This window comes from Varanus komodoensis, unplaced genomic scaffold, assembly GCF_004798865.1.
Source record: "Varanus komodoensis strain SLA01 unplaced genomic scaffold, ASM479886v1 scaffold2, whole genome shotgun sequence".
Taxonomy (NCBI): Eukaryota; Metazoa; Chordata; class Lepidosauria; order Squamata; family Varanidae; genus Varanus; species Varanus komodoensis.
In genome coordinates this window covers 56,646,517-56,666,640 of record NW_025335568.1, presented here as the reverse complement: position 1 = coordinate 56,666,640, position 20,124 = coordinate 56,646,517, and the positions used below count along the sequence as shown (strand labels likewise).

The 20,124-nt window shown below is 41.0% G+C and overlaps 1 protein-coding gene across 2 annotated transcripts in view; it reads left to right on the top strand.

Annotated features, from left to right (window-relative positions):
- Positions 1-20,124, top strand: part of SRBD1 (S1 RNA binding domain 1) — a 206,560-nt gene that overhangs the window by 161,035 nt on the left and 25,401 nt on the right. For both annotated transcript variants that reach the window (XM_044428623.1, XM_044428622.1), the window contains exons 17-19: positions 8,907-9,013; positions 11,388-11,564; positions 16,137-16,286. In XM_044428623.1, the coding sequence (XP_044284558.1) occupies positions 8,907-9,013; positions 11,388-11,564; positions 16,137-16,286 (434 nt within the window). The remainder of the gene's footprint in view (positions 1-8,906; positions 9,014-11,387; positions 11,565-16,136; positions 16,287-20,124) is intronic.

Below are 20,124 nucleotides of genomic sequence, written 5' to 3'. Positions count from 1 at the left end.
GGGCCTGAAGTAATCCTGGTAATCCTTCTTTTGGGACCTTTTTATTGTACTTTTAAGCTATTTTAAATTGATTTAAACTCTTTTAATGTTGTTGTTTTATGTTATTGTATTTTATTGTTTTATACCTTGTTGTAAACTGCCTAGAGAGCTTTGGCTATGAAGCGATATAGAAATGAAATAAATCATCATCATCACTTTTAAATTTGCATCTGTCTGTATCAATTACTGTGTGGAAATTTTATGCAATTCACTGTTCTTTTTGGTGATTCAGAAGTGGTTACTCCATTTTTCATGAAGATGAGGGAGCTGTAGAGTTTTGCCAAAAGGGCTAGCTTTTTAAAGAAAGCAACTTTTAGATTTGATAAATCATTAAGTTCACAGAAAGATGTTTGTCAGGGACTGTACAAGTATTATATAATCAGGTAGACAGAGGTGAGTCTATTCTTATGTGATTAGCTGAAATTGAGATTTTGTTTATCATAGCTCAGGACTTGCATATTAATAGGATATCCTCAATTCTACTGCATTTTGAGCTGTTTACCAACTTTTATCTTGCGCTGAAATCGGAAGACAATGGCAGTGGCCAAAAAAATTGTTTTTGCAATCAGAGGTTAGTCTTATCCTTTGTGATAGAAAGGGGAATCCCATAGTTTGCCTATAAATATGTCAAGTTTTGCCTCCCCCCTTCATAGGAGAGAGATGCAGAGCAGATGTCAGTTCCATCTGGTACAGCTGTTATCTATTGCATATTAGAAACTTGTGGGTGCCTCTTTCTTAATGGAAGCTTTAGAGCTATTCTAGCAGGTGTTAAGCTGCATGCATTTGTTGGGCAAAGCTGTGGGATGCTGACAAGAAGAATTAATAAGCCTTTTTGCAGGACAGAAATATATACATAGCTGTGCCTTTCAAAGGATCCGTTGTTCCCTCTCCCTCATGCTTTGCTCACCAAACTATTTGTATAGACAATCAAGTCACTCCTCAGAATTACATGACAAATAAACAGTTGGGTGAGTGGGCAGTGTGAAGAAATTGACAGTGGATTCATGGTGAAAAAGTACAACCAAATGTAACTTACTCAGAGATGTCAGGCTCTATTTTTGAAAGAGGGTGACATTTGAGAGTGAAATAAAGAGAGGGAAGAAACAATGTAAATATATAAATGCTATTAGGATTTCATAAGGTCTAGTTTCTTGCAGTTGTATGATTTTAAAGTGGTTTTGCTCCTTCCTATTTTAACTCCCACCACACTTTGGGGTCTCTCAGCAACTAGGTAATATTGATTATATGATAGTATTCCTACAGCCAACATGTGGGAATACTGCTCTGCTTATAATATTCCTACAGCCAGCAGCGAGACTTTTAGAGGAACATAGAAAGCCACCTTATATTGAGTCAGGCCACTGTTTTGGTCTAGTATCTTCAACTCTAGTAATCACTAGCCCTCCAGTAGTTTTTCCAGCCGTACCACAAAATGCCAGGGATTGAATGTAAACTATGTGCTTCTAGCTTGTGCAAGGACATCACATACATGAAACACTGAGAAGAATAATTCCATGTGTTTGGTTGGATGATCTAATAATAGTTTTATTGATATTTTAATCTTAATGTTATGTTATGTGCTGCTGCCAGTATGTTTTTAATGATAGATTTTGATATAATTAAATCTTAATAGGCTTTGTCTTATTTTGGGGTTTTATCTGTTTTTCTATATATTTTATTCATTATTTTATTTTGTTCTGGATTTATTGGATTTGCATAGTTCATTTATGATTTTATGGCTATTGGTGCTTTAGTTGTGTATTTCCACCTTGTCTTTGTATAATTTTATGGATTTTAATATGATGTAAGCCACCCAGAGAGCCTATAGTTAGTGGGGCAGCATATTAATCAAATAAATAAATAAATAAATAAATAAATAAATAAATAAATAAATAAATAAATAGTCTGTTAAAAAGATTCCCAAGAATTTAAAGTAAATTGAGGGCTGCTGCTGCCCTTCTGCCACCTCACCTCAAGAACCATCCATCCACTGCTACCAGCCAGGGCCCACTTTGATCACTGACTGGCCTTCTTTGCCACTTGCCAAGGGTAGCACTCATGCTTGGGTTGGCTGTATGGCCTTGGCTACAGGCCCCAGGTCAGCCTGCATTTCCTCCACACATCTCTTTCCTCCAGCTGACCTGGTCCAGCTGCCACCCTCATGACCAAACTACATTTTATGTTAACTGTTGTATGTCCCTGATCAGTTTATTTACTCTAGTGTATCTGTGTGCAGCTCCAATTTGGATTGAGACCAGCATGATCTGGGAGGGAGGAGTACAACTTTTCCTTCCAAAATTCCATACCCTACAAAATGCTCCCACAGGGGCGTTTTGTGGGGGGGTATCCATTGGAGATAGAGCCTTCTCTATGTCTATTTTTACCCACCCCCCCTCCAGGAATGTGTAGAAACATTCTGAGAAAGAGTGCAGTTTAGTTCTTCACTTCCCGAGCATGCAGTAAGTTTCTGCAATTAAACTAGAGTAAAACAGAAAGCAAACCTCAGCTACACACTGTGATTCATGCCAATAATGAAGAAATTGAAATTGTGAAAGATTTTGCATACTTTGGCTCAGTCATCAGTTCAAATGCAGCCAAGAAGTTAGAAGAAGACTTAGATGTGGAACTAGAAAGGAAGGAAGGAACTAGAAAAGGTCATCCAGTGTAAGGAGATCTGAGCCGAGACCAAGGTCAAGATCATCCACTCTATTGCATTTCTGATCACTATGTATGGGAATGAAAGGTGGACAGTGAAGGACATTGATGCATCTGAATCATGGTGCTGGAAGAACATGGTACCTGGACTGACAGAAAGGCAAACAAGTGAATCCTAGATCAAATCGCTCCAGAATTTGCCCTGCAGGCAAAATGATGAAACTGAGACTGTTGTACTTCAGACACATCATGAAATGAAATGATTTACTGGAGAAAACCATAATGCGAGGACCTAGTATGAGATGGATTAATTCCATAAAGGGAGCCACAGCCTTGAGTTTCCAAAAGCTGGGCAGAGCTGTCACAGCCAGGGCATTTTAGTGACTTTTCATTCATAGAGTTGCCATAAACTGGATACACATAGATGACATGTAACAACAAATAATTTGCCGGCTTCTCTGCATGAGACACGTATGGTGCACTCTCGCTCACAGAAGTTTGGAGGTCCTTTTCACCAGGGCCTGTGTTTGTTGCCCTTCAGGGTGTCTCCCATATTTCCTAGCTGTTTTTGCAGGGGTTTTCACAGTGAGGAAAATCTGGTATTAAATTTTAAACTCAAACAATAGCCTTCTGTATTGCCACAGATCTATAGTGTAGCTATGCTATGTGATTGGTTAGTAAAACATACAGAAAAGGAGAAAAATGCAAAACCCATTAAAAGGCCCTAAGTAAAGGATGTTTTTCCCCCCTCTTGCCGTGAAAATGGAAGAAAATGGTTCAGTAAAGCACCAGGTTAAATCCCTCACTAGAGAAACTCTGGCCCTCAGCACTGTTTAAAATGTTAATGTCTCAAAAGTTATGTAGTTGCTCATGAAAACCTATTACAATCACTTCTCTGTGTAGTCCTTTTCACTGGCTACCTTTTCCTGTCCTTATTCTTGAACTTCTACTTGTTTTTAGGATGTAATCCTATGCATGATTTGTCAGCAAAAAGTCCTATAATTCCCAACATTGCAGTATGAGACAAGATGCAAATTGTGGCTTTTTTTTTTTTTTTTTTTGCTGGACCATACATAGGATTGTGCCATAGGGACTAGATCTGATTGTCTTTCTTCCCAGCTCTTCTCCTCAATGTGTCCTTTAATTGTTTGGATCAGCCGTCATCACCAATTGACAGAGCTGCTGGAAGCTATGGTCAAAAATATCTGGAGGGTAACAGGTTGGGCAAGGCTGGGAGCGCAAGGAATTGCAGTCCAGAGGGTCCAGGGTTGGGGAAGGCTACCCCTGTTTCTGAGGAGATTATTGATTCTCTCTAGGTCTACTTGGAACCTTCAAGCACCTTCACCTTCCATCTAATTAACTGTTTTGCACAGTTTCCATCTAACAACTGTTTTGTTACTTCCAAGTTTGTTTGTTAGTTTATTTATTTGTTAAACTTTTCTATTCTGTCCCCTACAGAACATCCGGGATGGTTCAAACTGGGACAGTTTGAATTCTATGCTTTAAAATTGTTTACTGAGGGGTTGTTCATGTGGCATTTGGCAGCTGTATCTGCAGGGGTAGGGAATGGAATGGAAATGAGAACCATTCCTCATCAAATTTAGGTCAAGTTTATATTCCCTAAGTTGTGAGCCAATTAAGGAAACCCTTCAATCTCCGAACATTTAATTCATGGTATGAACTAAATATTAGCTTATATATGTTTTCAGCTGTGCAAATATAAACTAGGCTTGGTAGGCAACAAGCATTATTTTTTAAGTCAACACTGGTCTATTCTCTTCATTTATTTTTGTATTTGGTAGTCTTTCTTTCCACCAGAAAATGGCTCTCAAGCCACATGCCTACATTTTGCATGACCATGATCACACCAAGCCTGGTCTCCTTTTGCTCATGGTGTGTGCGCTTCCTGTCAGCAGTGGCAGGGAAGTTGCAGCTACTTAAGCAGGTGTCATCTGTGCCCTGGGAACTCTGGGTGGCCGTCAGAGGTCATAATATCCTAGAAATATAGAATAATAGAATATTGGAGCTGGAAGGGGCCAGAGGGCCATTGGGTCCAAGCCTCTGCTTGGTGCAGGACTCCTAGTTAAGTTGTTCCTCTCCAATGGCTGTCCAGTTGCTTCCTGAAGATTTCTCATGTGGGAGAGTCCACAACCTCCCTACATCATTGGTTCCATTTTCATACGGCTCTAACAGTCAGATTTTTTTTCTTGTTATGTGGCCAGAACCTGGGTTCCTGTAACTGGAGCCCTTTATTCTTTGTCCTACACTCTGAGATGAACGAGAAGAGATCCTGTCCTTCCTCTTTGCGACAGCCTTTCAAGTACCTGTAGAGTGCTATCATATCTCCCTGCAAGTCTTCTCGTGGCTAATTATGTTCTGGCAATTGCTTCCTCTTCTGTTCCAAATGGATTAACAGCTTCACCTGGTGCCTTCTGCTGTGCCCAGGTGACTGTCAGGACCACTCCCCCCACCCCACCAGCTCAGGAGGAAAGTGAGGGCAACCAATGCAATGTGGTTTTCCTGCCTTCCAGCCAGTGGAGGAAACAGAAATGGCTTTGCCATCTTGCTGGCTGGGTAGTCTGCCAAACCTGAAGTTACAGTCACCACTGTCAGCTATATTTCTGACTCCCATGGAGATTATAGAGAGAGTTGATGATGATTTTGTGGTTCCATATTCATCCCCCATTTTCTAGGATGCAGTTTTTACAAAGTGACTTGTAGCACTAGGTGTCTGCACTATGTTTAGAGAGAGAGAAAGAGAGGTGCGAAGTGGCAAACAGCAGAGCAGATTGGTAGCTCTGGATGTAGTCAGTAGTAAGTTAATATTTTATTTATGTATTTGTTTAAACAACTTATATGCCGACCCGTCGCATGAGCCTCGGGGAGGCTTACAATCATTAAAATTGCATATAAAATACAAAAACATTCATACATAAATACAAAAGATAAAATAAAATAGAATAGTGGATCCAGCCTGGTCAAATAAACCATTAACAATTAAAATAGCATTTCAATAAAAAGGTCTTGGCCTGGCGCTGAAAAACAAATAAGGACAGTGCCAGGCGGACCTCTCTGGGGAGCGCATTCCATAGGTATAAATAAGAAACATATGCACATGTATTATTAAAAAGGTGGATCTAATTGTGTAAATGAAAAATTAGAAGCAGTATAAAATCCAGCATAAAAATTGAAGCAATCACATATAAATAGCTGTCTGATTTTTTTTAAAGTATTCAAAGCTCAGGTGAAGAGAAGGAGAAAGTAGACTTTCCTTCTGGCTAACAGTGTAGCAGTTGGGAGAAGTGTGTCTGAAAGTCAGCATTGCCCTTCCTATGAAGGACTCAGGATGGTATCCCTGTTGCCCTTAGCCTGAGCCACATGGCTTAAAAGTAAATTGAGCTTGGTGATCACAATTACCTGAGAACTGCTTAGAGATGTTAATATACTAAGTAGTATATAAGTATTAGATTTTTAGCAATACTTCATAATATGAAACATGGAATATAAGAGCACAATTGAGATGTTTAAACAAGAGGTTTAGGCAGAGAAAAATCATACAGCTCCCAGCATTCCCCAGCCAGCCTTGTAGGACTATCTTTTAAAAATATTTATTTATTTGGATCTAAACCTACATGAGTCAAAGACAACACTTGGACCTCAGAAAGAGGAGTTGAGGATCCAGTTTGCCTCTCTATCCACTGTAGCTTGGCACAGAGAGAGAGAGAGAGAGTGCTGTTCTAGTGGTCTCTTCAGGGATGGAAGATCAACATGGAAAGCTGGGGAAAGGATCATCATGGGACATGGGGACGAGAGGAGACAGAAGAGGTCAAGATACAGTTTATCCTGAGTCTGGGGATATACAAACTTAATTAAATTTGTTTCATCTGCATTTTGTGTTTTTACAGGTGCCTTTGATTTCATTGTCCACTCATTGATGAAAGTAAACTTTGTACAAATTAGCATTTTGAAAATATGTTCATGCTTTACTGTTTTTGGGGGGACTGTTCCATTTTACAACAAGTTAAAAAAAATCAGCTCATGCTACATGGGAAAAGATGGTCTAGTATGGGACATAGAAATCTGAGCTCATTTAAATCTGTTGTAGATTTCTCTGACCTCCCCACCACCTCTTCCAGCATCTTTCCTGGGTACCTATGAGTCCAGGGGCTTCTGATAGTGTCCACCAATGACACATATTTAATAAAGAAACAAGGAATCTCAGTCTTTGCTTGTCTACATCTGATACTCTAGCCACCTTGTTGCAAATATAAGCAATGGAACTCTCATTAGAGGGACACACCCTTGCAGTCCAGCAATTTTTGGACAGTTTTTTAGTGTCTGAGCTTCATCTTCCATGTGTGTGACATCAGATTCTCCATCTGAATACACAGGTGGGGAATATGGTGCATTTATGACTTCAGCTCCGCTGGAAATGCCCACAGCATTTGGTATTATGGTGGGCTTTAGGTTTTCCTGACTTATCATATGCAACTCATCATTTTGCTGTTCGTCATGGTCACTGTGTGCTTAGATGTGATAAAGGGATAGGAGCTTGTTGGAAGATGACTTAGGGATCTAATCTGATATTCACCACAATTTAATCAATTACAAATATGAGTCAATGGAGCCTGATGCTGGTAGCATGTCATGTTTTGTTAAAATAACTTTAAAAGGGCTCAGTGACTTAGAAGTTAAAGCAAAGTATTGGGTGAAACAGTCTGGGATTTTGGCTTGAAGCCAGCATGATGTCCCGAACAGATGCATCACAAAACCTCTGCAGATCAACCCAGATTTATATGAGTAACTTATAAGAGCCCCTGAGCTAAGCCAACATGGTGATTGAATTAACTCCTGCATTTACAAAGCCTTCAGGCTTCTTGGCTCTCATAGGCTTGTGCAGGAACGTTCACTTTATTCTTGTTTTAAATGTGTGTACTCTCTTTCGAAAAAGAGCGTTCCAGTAGATTGAGAACACATCAGTTTTTGAACAGCACAAATAACTTTTAAAAGCTAAAAACATATAAACACTAAAAATTGGAAAAGGCACAATCAGCACTTAAACGGTAGCCAAGGGCATTGTCAGTCCCAGTGTCAGTAATTGTTTTCACTCGTGGTAGCCACTGGGTTGAAACATGCCCTGCACATTCTCATCCTGAGTACAGGATAGTAATTTACTGCATAATCCTATGCATGCTTACACAAAAGAAAGTCTCCTTGAGTTTGTTTGTTTATTATAATTTCCATAGCACTATATCAACTAAATAAAAATAAACAGTCAAGGCAGTGTAAAACACTCTTGTTTTTCTTCCATAAGCAATAAAGAGGAAAACAATACAGATGGACTTTTCCTTCTCACAGTGGGGGATTTTCAAAAATTAAAATTTAAGCTGTAACCCACACTTGCAAAGAGGCACTTCTATGGGTTTAAATGCAAAGTGATTTGAAATTAATAATTACAGGAATTAATTGCTTCAATTAATAGATGTGTGAAGTAGTAATTCAGTACTTGCACACACTGCAACATGCAGAACTGAGTGTACAAGATCCCTTTAAGGAAGCTGGATCTGCACCAACTGGTGGTCTGAATCCAGTTCTCCATTCCTTTTTCCAAAACCTCTTGCCCTAGCTGCTGATTCAAACTAGGAATAATTTGTTCAGCATCCGTTCATGCATGTGATTCTCTGCCCAGCTACTTCAGCACGCACTTGACTGTTAGCTGGATTGGGATTCAGACTATTATTTATTCACAACCTTTGTGATAAATATTAAATATTTGTTTTAAGGAGGATAATTTTGACACAATGACATAATTGCAGGGAACATGCATAAACAATCATTCCATGCCCCCTCCCCATTTCCCTTTTCAGAGAGAAGTGTATAAAATAGACCTGTGCTTGCCCAGTAATGAGTTTCTGTTTTGAGAGGGAACTTAATAGGCTGTCTGTCATGTATATGGCGCTTATCCGGCATTCTTGCAAGCTGGGGGAAAAAGGGACAGCTTGAAAATAAATTCAAGTGAGCTATGCTAGCTCTGCAGTGAAAATGGTGGCAGTACATCAGATGTTCCTCTCTTGGGCTCTTACTATTATACCAGCAAATGTTTTTGTTGAACTTGCCATTCTCTGGAACTCTCATTTCTGTGTAGCTTCTGAAATCTAATATTACTCAGTGGTTGGATTTTGCTTTCTCTCCCCCTCACCCCCAACCTACAGCATGATGTATCTCAAACTCTGCTCAAAGCAACCTTGGACAGCGTGGTGGAGGAGTGCGTCAGCTTTGTAGGAGTTGATATTAACATCTGCTCGGAAATATTATTGAGGTGAGCTTTTGAGACTTCCTGTTTCAGGAGCGACATACATAGACCTGATCATGGGGATTCATCTGTTCAAATATGTTATGGCTCCCAAACATGTCTTGTGACCATCAGCTAGGTTCCTAACTTTCCACTTTGTTCATTGTTGCACTTATGGAAGTGATCTATAAATGAGTGCTTAAAGAAAAGGTCCAAGTTAGTGTATTTTAACTTCAGCTAGGCAAGGCTTCATCACATTAGTCAGGAAGTAGCAGGAAAGAATGTTCTGGTTCTTTCTCCTACGTTTCTTGTTCCACATGCTACAATGGGGCTGAACTGGTCCGTTGTCCTTAGCAAGCATGCAGAGCCGGAAACGTGGGAGCCAAATCCACTCTTCCAGGGTTTCCAGTCTGTCAAATCCGTGAAGTTGCTTAGAAGTCCACACCTTTTTCCTCCTACCATGGATCATTTGGTTTCCAAGTTTTTGTGTAGTTTTTCCCCATTCTATAGGCTGTCAGTGCTTGGTAACTAAGCTTCAGTTACCAGCAGTATCGGTTTAAGCTAAAATATGTGACTATTTTGATTCTGCCCATTTTGTCTTGGTCCCCACCAGTGGAATGGAGCCCAAAAGCTTCCCCAGAATGGAATTAGGTCCTCATACTGAAATGGTTTCCGCACCCCAGTTCTACATTGATTACACTGTTGGTAGAGAGAAGCAGATTTTGCATGCATGTATGCACATATGTATGTACATATGCATGCGTGCACACACACACACACACACACACACACACAGGGCTGTACCCAGTTTGTAGCCCTTTTTCTTTGCAACACATTATAATCAGCTTATTTTTTTTATATATATAAAAAAGCTTGCTTAAACTGGTCATAAAACTTGGCAGAGAAAGTAGGTATGGGACCACAATACAGAAAAAGTCAGATAAAGATGGGATATAAATGTTTTAAATGAATGAATGAATAAAATTCACTCAGTCTGTATTGGTGCAAATTCCTGGGCCCAGGAATTTCCAATCTGGCTGATGCAGGCCCACCCCTAAGTAGGTGAGGTGAGACTAACCCAAAAGGACTTGTTTACTTCAAACCACATGTTTGCCAGCAAATATCAGCCATGCAATGAAGAATTTTCAACTGAATATGCATGTGGGGCTCCAGTCTGGAACAGGTACATATTCTAGTTTAGAGCCCCACAGGTGTGTTTTCTTCAAAATACAGCATCCCTTTAAGCACTCTAAAATGTGTTTATCATAACATGTATGTAGTTTGACCCATAGAACTCACTTGGGAGCCAATGGGAATAAACCCATTCCTGGTGGTTCAGCACTTGGAGGAAACCACATAGCCATTGGAAATCCTGGTAGGTTGGAATTGTCACCCATCCAAAACTTCCCAAGTCCACAATCTGAACCCCAGATTCTTCCTGAATTTGCTTTTACTTTAGAGCTTTGATTCTTGGGTGATATAAAAGTGAGATTAAAAAAATAAAAGCAGGGTTTGGTGTACCCTCCTTTCAGTTGCAACGTGTGATTTCATACTTATTTTACAACTTTCAGAGAGCTATTTGAATTTGTATAGAGCTTTGTGCATTCAGGGCTTTCTGCATTCAGTGTTCATGAATATAGATAATTCCCTGCTAATCAAGTGAATGGAGTAGTCATGAGGGGCCTCACCTGTGTAGTGGAGCAGTTTAACACTACATTTTGGGGTCATTGGGTTCCCCTTATCCTTTAGAGCAGGAACAGAAAACTTGGGTCCCTCTAGATGTTTTGGTCTGCAGCTCTCAAGATCCTTCACCATTGACTGTGCCTGTTAGGGGTAATAGGAGATGTAGGCCAAAGCATCTGGGAAGCCAGAAGTTGCCTACCTTAAATTTAGAAAGTGCTAACCAGCTTGGGACCAGGATACCTGAAGAAACGTCTCCTTCCTTATGTGCCCTTAAGATCTATGGGAGAAGCCCTACTCTGGGAACCCTCTCTAAGAGAGGTAAAAAGGTCATCAATTTGGAGTAGGGCCTTCTCTGCTGTGGCACCCAGACTCTGGAATGTTCTCCCCGGAGAGGTACGCCTGGCGCCAAGTTTATACTTTTTTCGGTGCCAGGCCAAAACCTTTTTATTTAAACAGTATTTTAAACTCTAATAGTTTTTAAGTTTAGTCGCTCTGTTTGGTTTATTGTTTTGAAAATGTTGTTTTAATTGTCCTTTTAAATATTGTAAGCCATCCTGAGATCTTGTATAATAGAACGGCATACAAAAGCTTTTAATAAATAAATAAATAAATAAATAAATAAATACCATATAAAGTAATTTAATTAATTATTGCTTAATTTTATCAGATGCAATTCATTGGCTTTATTTGATATGGAGACATCTCTCTATGGTTTTAGACACATTGCAGGACTGAATGCCAACAGGGCGAAAAATATAATTGAATGGCGAGAGAAGAATGGTCCATTTATCAATCGGGAGCAGCTTAAGGAAGTCAAAGGACTGGGCCCCAAATCCTTTCAACAATGCGCTGGTTTTATCAGGATTAACCAGGAATACATCCGAACATTTTGCAGGTAACATATAAAAGTGTGCTGTGGACAAAAGTGTTATAAGATTATTTCTTCCCCACCTTCCTCTTTAAGTAGCAGAAGTGGAAAATTGTTCCTCTTCCAACTTAAGAGAGCAGTTTAAGAAATAGCTCCACGTAGGCAACAGCTTAGAACATCCTTCTTCAACTTGATACCCTTTGGGTGGGTTGGACATGAACTAACCAATATTGGCCATGCTGCCTGGGACTGCAGTCCAATATTTCTGGAGGACAAGAAGTTAAGGAAGTCTGACTTATCTAAGGCTTTGCCTGTATAGGGCGATATGCTTTGAATATGGGTTGCAAAAATGTTAGGCTCTTGTCTAGACTTGGAGACACCCTGATCAAAATCCAAGCTCTACCATGAAGGTTTTCGACTGAACTTCAGTCTTAGTCTACTCTAATTTAAGTGATGAGTGCAGACAGAAGCAGGCAAATACCACCTTTGCACCTGCTGGACTGCACCCTGTGACAAGTCACAACAACTTGTTGTATGTTGAAGGAGAAGGGCCGGGCTGAGTTCTTGCTTACTTGTTTAAATGCATCTTGATGTTTCCTCCAAGTCAGCTTAGAAGCATGTTTGTCATGAAAGGCAAGGCTCTAAGACAATCAATCAGTCAATCAACCAATCAATATCACCCATTGCTTCTTAGAAGAAAGGTGATGCAGAAGTAAAAATTAATTCAACTGTGCATTGAAGGTATAAAGAATGTGGAACACCTTGCAGAAGGACCCACCAGGGACGACGGAGAGTCTTTTTCTCCCTCCTCTGCATCATCCTGTCTGTACACAGTGAGCTGTTGTAGCCCCATGCCTTAGCAGTGACTAAAGCTGAGTTCTTTAGTATGTTGCTATGTCCTTACGATGCTATTTTGACCTTGGCAGCTGCACATACTCTCTGGCCATTTGGGAAAATGTGTCATAATAAACTTTCTCATCACATCCAAAGGAAGAAATCCCGAATGGCAGTTCAGTTAATTTTTAAGTAGAGCAGTAATGTAATATCAACTTAAATAAATTCAGTCTGGAGCTGAGCACAGGGTTCCCTCCAGAGGCTGACCCAACCTTGGATATTATAAAGATACTTCGAAGGCGAACCCCAAAGCACACATAATAGACATTAATACCTACAAGTTTGCTCCACCAGCCAGCCTTGGTTGGCACCGTCTCTGTTGTGAGAACTTATCTATGTATGCAGAGTGACTCTGCAGGAAAAAAGAGCACATTGCAAGATCAGTGGTGTGAACTCTGGCCCTTGTGCTGCTGCATATGTTTTTAATATATACGATTGCATCTGTCAGTCCAAGGCCAGGTTTGTATCTTATGTCTGAAGCAGTAAAATTAAGTAAGGATATGAGGTGACACCCATTTGTTGAGGCAAAGTTTCAGTCAGTTAGCCAGTGAAATGTTTTCTGTGCTGCTTTTGTCTAAAAGCCCCCAGTCCAGAGCTGTGCACAATAAAATAACAATTCGAGCTCCGCAGTCAGTAGGATCATTCAGCACATAAGGGAAGAGACCAAATGCCACTACCCTTGTCCCTGTTAGAGCCTTGAGGACTGCACCAGGGTGAGGGAGTAGAGCATGGAAGGGATCGGCTGCAGTGGCCTGTAAGCAATCCGGTTGCTATTTTCTGCATTTTGTACCCTTGGGTAGTCATTTGCCGTTTTCATTGCTCATTCATGTCACCATGCATAGGAAAGGTCTATTTGTTGTACTTGGCTACCGCATTACCAATAAGTGATAATTGATATTATGTTGTACGTACTGATTTTTGCCTTTTATGGAACTGCCTTTAAAGGTTATAATGTAAGCCTTAGTGAAATGAACCATTGGGGCAGTTTATTATTGTAAAGATGTATTCATTGCAATTTTTGCTTTCAGTTAGTGTTATGAAACTCCCAGGGAGGAGGATAGAAGTGTAATCAATGGTAAGAAATAAATTTATAATAAAAGGCAATTGTGCAACGATGGAAAAACATGCTCCCATGCATAAATCAGGAGGCAAGACTAAGCATTTTCAGTTTTCACAAAACGGAATGGAAAAGGTTTGGCTTTTAAGGGCAGCTGGAAAGAAGCAATGAGTGGATCACAACTACAGCCATCATAAGAAAGCACTGCCACCAAAGGCCACTTAGATGGGAAGTGGTGCTGGCTGAAGAAGTACAAGAACTAGGGCTTTGCTGAAATGACTTCTCGAAATTATCCCTCCTCGTTGTGTACAGAGAAATTGGGAAAAACAATTTTTCCACGGCAAGTAGAAGTTCTTCCACTGTTTCACACATGTAGGACTCACCATCTGTTGGGGCCGTAGCACAGCCTGTTTCATTCTTTTTTCATTCCTGAGTGGGGATTTGGGGGGGAGTGGGGGGGCTGTACTGCCATGTCAAGTATCCCTTAGATAGCATCAGCTCAGCCTTATTTTGCATCCTCCACAGTGCGGGTTGCATCCAACAGGAAAGGTCACTGTATAATGAAAAACATGACACATGGAGACCCACTTTGACTTCCTCATAGGCACAAGAAATGCAAACCCAACTCATGAGACGTTCTCCAGGATTTCCTTCACTAAGGAATTTATTTTCCCAAGTAATTTCTTTTCTGTAAAACTGAATAAGAACAGTTGCGGTGAATGTGGGAGAAAAAAAATGGCACAGCACTAGCAGGAACGCATATGAAGCTGGTATATATGAAGCTTTGCCCCTCTCTGGACAGGGACAGCCTGGTTTCAGTAATCTACACCCTGGGAATCTGCTTTAGATGACTGCAATGCATGCTGTGTGGAGCTGCTCTTGAATACAGTTCAGAAGCTGCAGTTTGCAGAATGCCACAGCCAGATTAATTCAGTCCCATTGGTCTGAACATTCAAGAGCAGTTCTGGCCCACTTGCATTGGCAGCCTTTATGCTTCCAAGTCCAACTCCATGTTTTGACCTATGAAGCCTTACACAGTATAAAACCATAATACATGATGGTCCACCTCTCCCAACCACAATCTGCCTGAATACTGCTTTCAACAACAAGGACCTTCCTCCAGGGAGGAACTTCAAGGGAAGCTCAGATGGAAGCAACAAGAGAGGGCTGTCTCTGTTGTGGTCCCTCCATCTGTGCAATGACCTCCCCACTGAGGCCAACCTGAATCCAATCTTGTCAGTCTTTTCAGCACCAGATTTTGATGGCCTTTTATACTGAGGATTTCAAAAATATACTGAGATATCCAAAACCTTCAAGAGATGGCCCATGCCTGAAGTTTTTTTGCACAGCTATTCTTGGTTGCACATTTTTCAACTGTTCCTAATTGTTTTGTTTAAAATGTTTGTCTTTTTGATAAGAGTTTATGGCATTTTATCCTATTTTCTTATACTGTATTTATGAACCATGTGGTTTCACTGAGCTCCAGGTGATATTGAAATGAAATTAATGTTAACACTAATGCTATATACTCTCAGGGACCCTTTGCATAGCCACTCTGACTAGGAATGGGTCTTTAGGAGCCCAGCAAAGGACCTCCCAGTCTGCAATCTGAATTCTTTTTATGTAGCACTGGCCCATCGAGATCGGGATAGTCTATAAGAGACCAGCAGTGGCTTTGCACACTTCCCAGTAAGGGGTTTTCTCAGCTGTACCTGGAGGTGCTGGGAACCGAAAAGGACCTTCTATATGCAAAGTGTGTGCTCTGCTACTCAGCTGTGGTCCTACCCTGCCAACACAGAAAGCTGCCTCAGACCAAGTCAGGTCATTCGCCCATCCAACTCAGTAGTGTTTCAGGCAAGATTTTTCCTAGCTCTGCCTGCATTGAGCCTGAGACCTTCTGCATTCAACACGTGCTGCAACATTAAGTTGTGGTCCTGACCTGAAGATGTTTTGGATGTGAGCAAAACCTGTGGCCACATCAGGGCAGCCTTTTAGGAAAGCCCTGAAAACCTTCTTCTTTACTCTGGCCTTCCCCTAATTATGTTTTATTGGACTGGGTTGTACTTACAGTTATGTGTTGCAGGTTTTGTTTCATGCTTTGCTATTCTTTACAATATTTGCTGTTTTTCACTTCTTTTATAACCACATTCATTTTATTATGTTGAGTTTTAGCTCTCCCTTGAGGAAACTCCTGCTCTGAAAGGTTGCCCACAAATATTTTACATAAAAATAAATGAAATAAATAACATGTTCTGTCACTGGGCTATCCTTAAAAGGATGTCTGTGCATAATTTTATCCTGCAATCTTTCAAGTGAAGCAACCCCAGTAGAAGTTATGGACATAACATAATTTGTAGGTTCATTTGTGGGTCCATTGCAGAGAGCATTTTGAAAGGTTTGTCCATTCTAGAATTCACTTTCATTCATAAGTTTATACTAGCAACAACTACAAAAGTTGTAATGTGTGGGGAACATGTCTTAGCTGCATCCCGTGTGAAAAGAAGGGAGATGTTCATTTCAGAAACAATCTTTTTGACTAGAGCGCGCGCTCGCGCGCGCGCGCGCGCGCGCGCGCTCTCTCTCTCTCTCTCTCTCTCTCTCTCTCTCTCTCTCTCTCTCTCTCTCTCTCTCATGATTCTGGACATCAGTCAACAGGGCGAGCTTGCAGCTGGGGACCATAAATCAGCCTCAACTGAGAAACAGGGTAAAAAGAGGACGAAAGCAGCAGCAAGTGTTCGGCATCCAAATCCTTTGGATCAAACCTGCATCCACCCAGAATCATACAATATTGCAATGACGTAAGTAGTAAGTCAGTGGTTATAACTAATAGTTTATCACTTGAGAAGCCATTGTTTTTCATGGATAATGGACAAAAAATTAGGTTGAATCCTTTCGTTGTGCTGTGGAGGGCTGGGAAACCTTCCAGAGCAGATTTTCAGAGCTGCTGGAGATGGAGACAGTTGCATTGTGGTAGCAGTTTTCCACTAGCATAACAATGAATTAAACCCTGTATATTTAATGAAGCTTGTGGTGCAATGGTGCTGAAGTTAGGAGGCTGGAGGGAGGGAGGTGGATTTTATTTTGTGTGATGATGACCTAGTCACTTTCTAGAAGTCATGTCCCACCAAATGCAACTCTTGTCAGCTCTTGCCAGTGTAGCAAATGGTTGGAGATGCTAGCAATGGTAGTACAGCAATACCTGGAAGACCAGTTTCCTCATCCATCATGGAAGTCATGGTTATGCAGTAGTTTGTTGTGTATAATAATGGATTGTCATAGTTATGGGTTTACTTGGCAGGTTTCAACACACATGGATGGGTGGTTTGCCATCAGGTCTTTCCCTCTCCACACAAATAGGGCATGCTAAGAATCCAAAGTGGCTACCCAATTGTCATAAACATCTTCACATAATTTTGCCAGTAAAATCTTTCTTGGAACATAGCTGGCTGGAAGACCTGCCTTCATGGTATTGACTGAGTTCCTGTCCGACTTTGTTCTGATTGCCATTCAAGAGACCTGGCTTCCATCTGTGGACGAAAGAGTGCTGGTAGGGTGAAAAACCTGGTTTCCTCTAGCCAGGAACATGAAAGATAAGGAAATCAGTGCCCTAGTCAACACCCCCCCCCCCCAATTATATAGTAATCAAGCTAATCTCATTGTTAGACTAAACTAGACTAGACTAGTCAGGTTCACATCTCACTCATGCTTACTTGATGACCTCCAGTGTGAGAGCCAGTATGGTGTAGTGGTTAAGAATGTGGTACTGAGACTCAGGAGATCTGTATTCTAGTCCCCATTCATCCATAGAGCTCTGGGTCCATCACAGACTTTCAGCCCAATCTACCTCACAGGGTTATTGTTGATTGAGAGGAGGAAAATCATGTGAGCCGCCCTGAGATCCTTGAAAAGAAAAAAGTGGAATATAAATAAATGTGGAATAAATAAGGCACAAAGGTTTACAAATGCCTAATATTCTTGCAGTTCTACATTAATTTCCCCTCTATCTTTCCTTAATATGTATACATTTCCTTTGCAATTTATGCTTTCAGGATGCTGGCAGTAGGTGCAGAATTCTTTATAACCAATTATGGGGAAATAAAATGGGGTGTTAATGCAGCAGGATATTGCTGAAGCAAATACGTAACCCTACAAGTTGCATCTAGGAAGTCCTCCTGATAATTCAGTTGCTTTCATCAGCAGCTAGACCAGACTTGTCAAGTGCCCAGCATGCCTAAGCAGGGTACAACTTAATTTCTTCATAAAATGGGTAAGCTTAGAATGGTACTAAGCAAAATCACACAACTGTTTGTGGAGCTGTATTTTGGCCTTTGTCAGTCATTCATTCTGAAAGTGAACTCTAGAGGTTAAAAGCCAATGAGTTTGCAGGCAAACTCACAAATAAATCACAAATACAGTAGCTTTCACATGCTTGGAGGGCTCCCTAGGTACTCGGAATTACATACATTTCTGTATTACGTTAAATGGCTGAGAAGTGCCCATGAGCTTACAGAATGTGGACAGCAGCTGAAGAAGGATCTCAAAGGGGGGCAAAATAAAAGGGAGGCATGCTGTGCTATCCTGAGTTTGTTTACTTAGAAGTAGGGTGTTTGTTCAACACCATTGGGAGATTCCCTCCTTAATTCTCCCCATGCAAATACTGGCTTCAGAAGCAGGATTTTTCTCATAGTTGCAGCAGAAGTGGCTGAATTCCTTCTCCATGTTGGTTCCCACCTGTTAATCATCCTCTTCCTCCCTCATGCGATCTGCTTTTTACAAAAAAGTGGCGTGTAAGATGCAAAAACACGCTGAAGGTCAGGTGTTGTTTGGTCTCCACTCCTGGGCAAACATCCTTCAGAGTGCACAGCATATATCCTTAAGGGACCAGTTATTTCACCTTCCTCCTATCACAGACATGGCATTTGAACCGCATCCAGAAAGGGCAGGGGAAGACTTTGCCGTTTTAACGTATGTACCATAATCCTAAGAATATCTCGTTGCCATCACCCTCTGAATTTCTGAAACACCCTATGTACCTAGGAGCCTGAGAAACAGCCAGCCAAGAATTTTATGGCTTCTGGCAAGCCGCCTATGCCTGCTTACTAGATTACACCCGAAGCTTTCCAGCTGACTGGGATTCAGAGCCACATAAATAGTGAAGGCACCAAGCTTAAGAGAAGACTGGGAAATCCATCTCTTGCTAGATATTAGCCCTGCTTTTATGTGATGAAGTAGTTATCTGGTATTAGCAAAAGCATCCTTTAAACATTCTCTTGATTATTACTAAATTTGATGCTTAGGCATTCACCCACACACACCATCAGAACTGCATGGACAAAGCAGGATTGTGCTCACTGGCCTTGACCTTTCCACCATGTCCCAGTCACCTAGCTTTGTCATCTTTCACACTCCATAGACAGAATGTCTTGAGCAGAGAAACTAATCTGCTTGTACCAACTTCCTGTTCACTGTAGAACCTTGATTCCACAATTGCACAAGTTCTACATGAAGTTTCCCAGTGCAGAAATTTGTCCTCCACGGTACAAAGGACAGCAGAGCCCAATGATGAGAAAGCAATGGAAGAGCAGAGGCCATGGAGCATGGTCCCATAATCCTCCTCCAGAATTCTAATTGCATGGGCATTCAGGGTCATACAATGGACTCCGTAGTGCATCATTTCAAATGGTTATGTTTTAATTATTTTATGGGCTTGTGATATTTTATTGGGCATTTTTAAGCTGTTTTAAATGTTTATACATTTTCATTTTGGTGTAAGTTGCCTTGAGTATTTGTTTTGAGAAAGTCATTACAGTAGCTTTATTATTCGTCATCATCTTCATCCAGATGCAGGAAAGAAAACCAGCAGAATCTGCCTTGAGGTTTGCAGAACCTTGACTAAGGGCACCCCTCCCCCACAGAGCCAAAACCACATACTCAGAGAAGATGCTAATTGAATGCACTTGAAAGACAGCTCAGTGGTTTGGGAACCACTTTTAAAATCTAAAAACTATCTGGTAACCTGAGAACCCTGACCTCATAATCATATTGATTTATAGCTAATGCCAGTGTTTTCCTGCTGTATCAAAGACCCAATTAAAACGGGCAGGTTTGCTTGCAGATAATCTGAGCATGTTTCCTGTCTGGAACAAACAAGAGGTAAATTCTTTTAAGAGGAATTCTGAAAAGCAAAGAATGCACATTCATCTTCTGGCCCATCTGAGCAACTCTGTCCATCAGTATGATAGTCCTCATAGTGCCAAGCTAAATGTGATGGATCTGGGTGAGGCCGCTACTGAATCTTGGCAAAGCAGTTTGAGACAGCAGAACCTTCTGCTGGTAGGTCCACCCTCAACTCAGGCCCAGCTGCCTTTCATTGAGTTTGGTTTTGCCTGGGTGAGAGGCTTTGCTATAAGCAACACTGCCAGGAAAAGAAGGGGGGGCGGGTGAATTGCATCAGTCTTGCTCAGTCCAGAAAGACAGGGCGAAGCAAGCTCCCAAAACCTGTCAATTTGTTTAGTTCAAATAGTGATTCATAGTGTCTGATTCATCCTTACATATGCTTGGGGAAGAGTCACGGTCTGTGACATCCCGCAGAATTTCAAAGGAAACTTTTATTGTTGCTAGTTACGAAGTCATGTC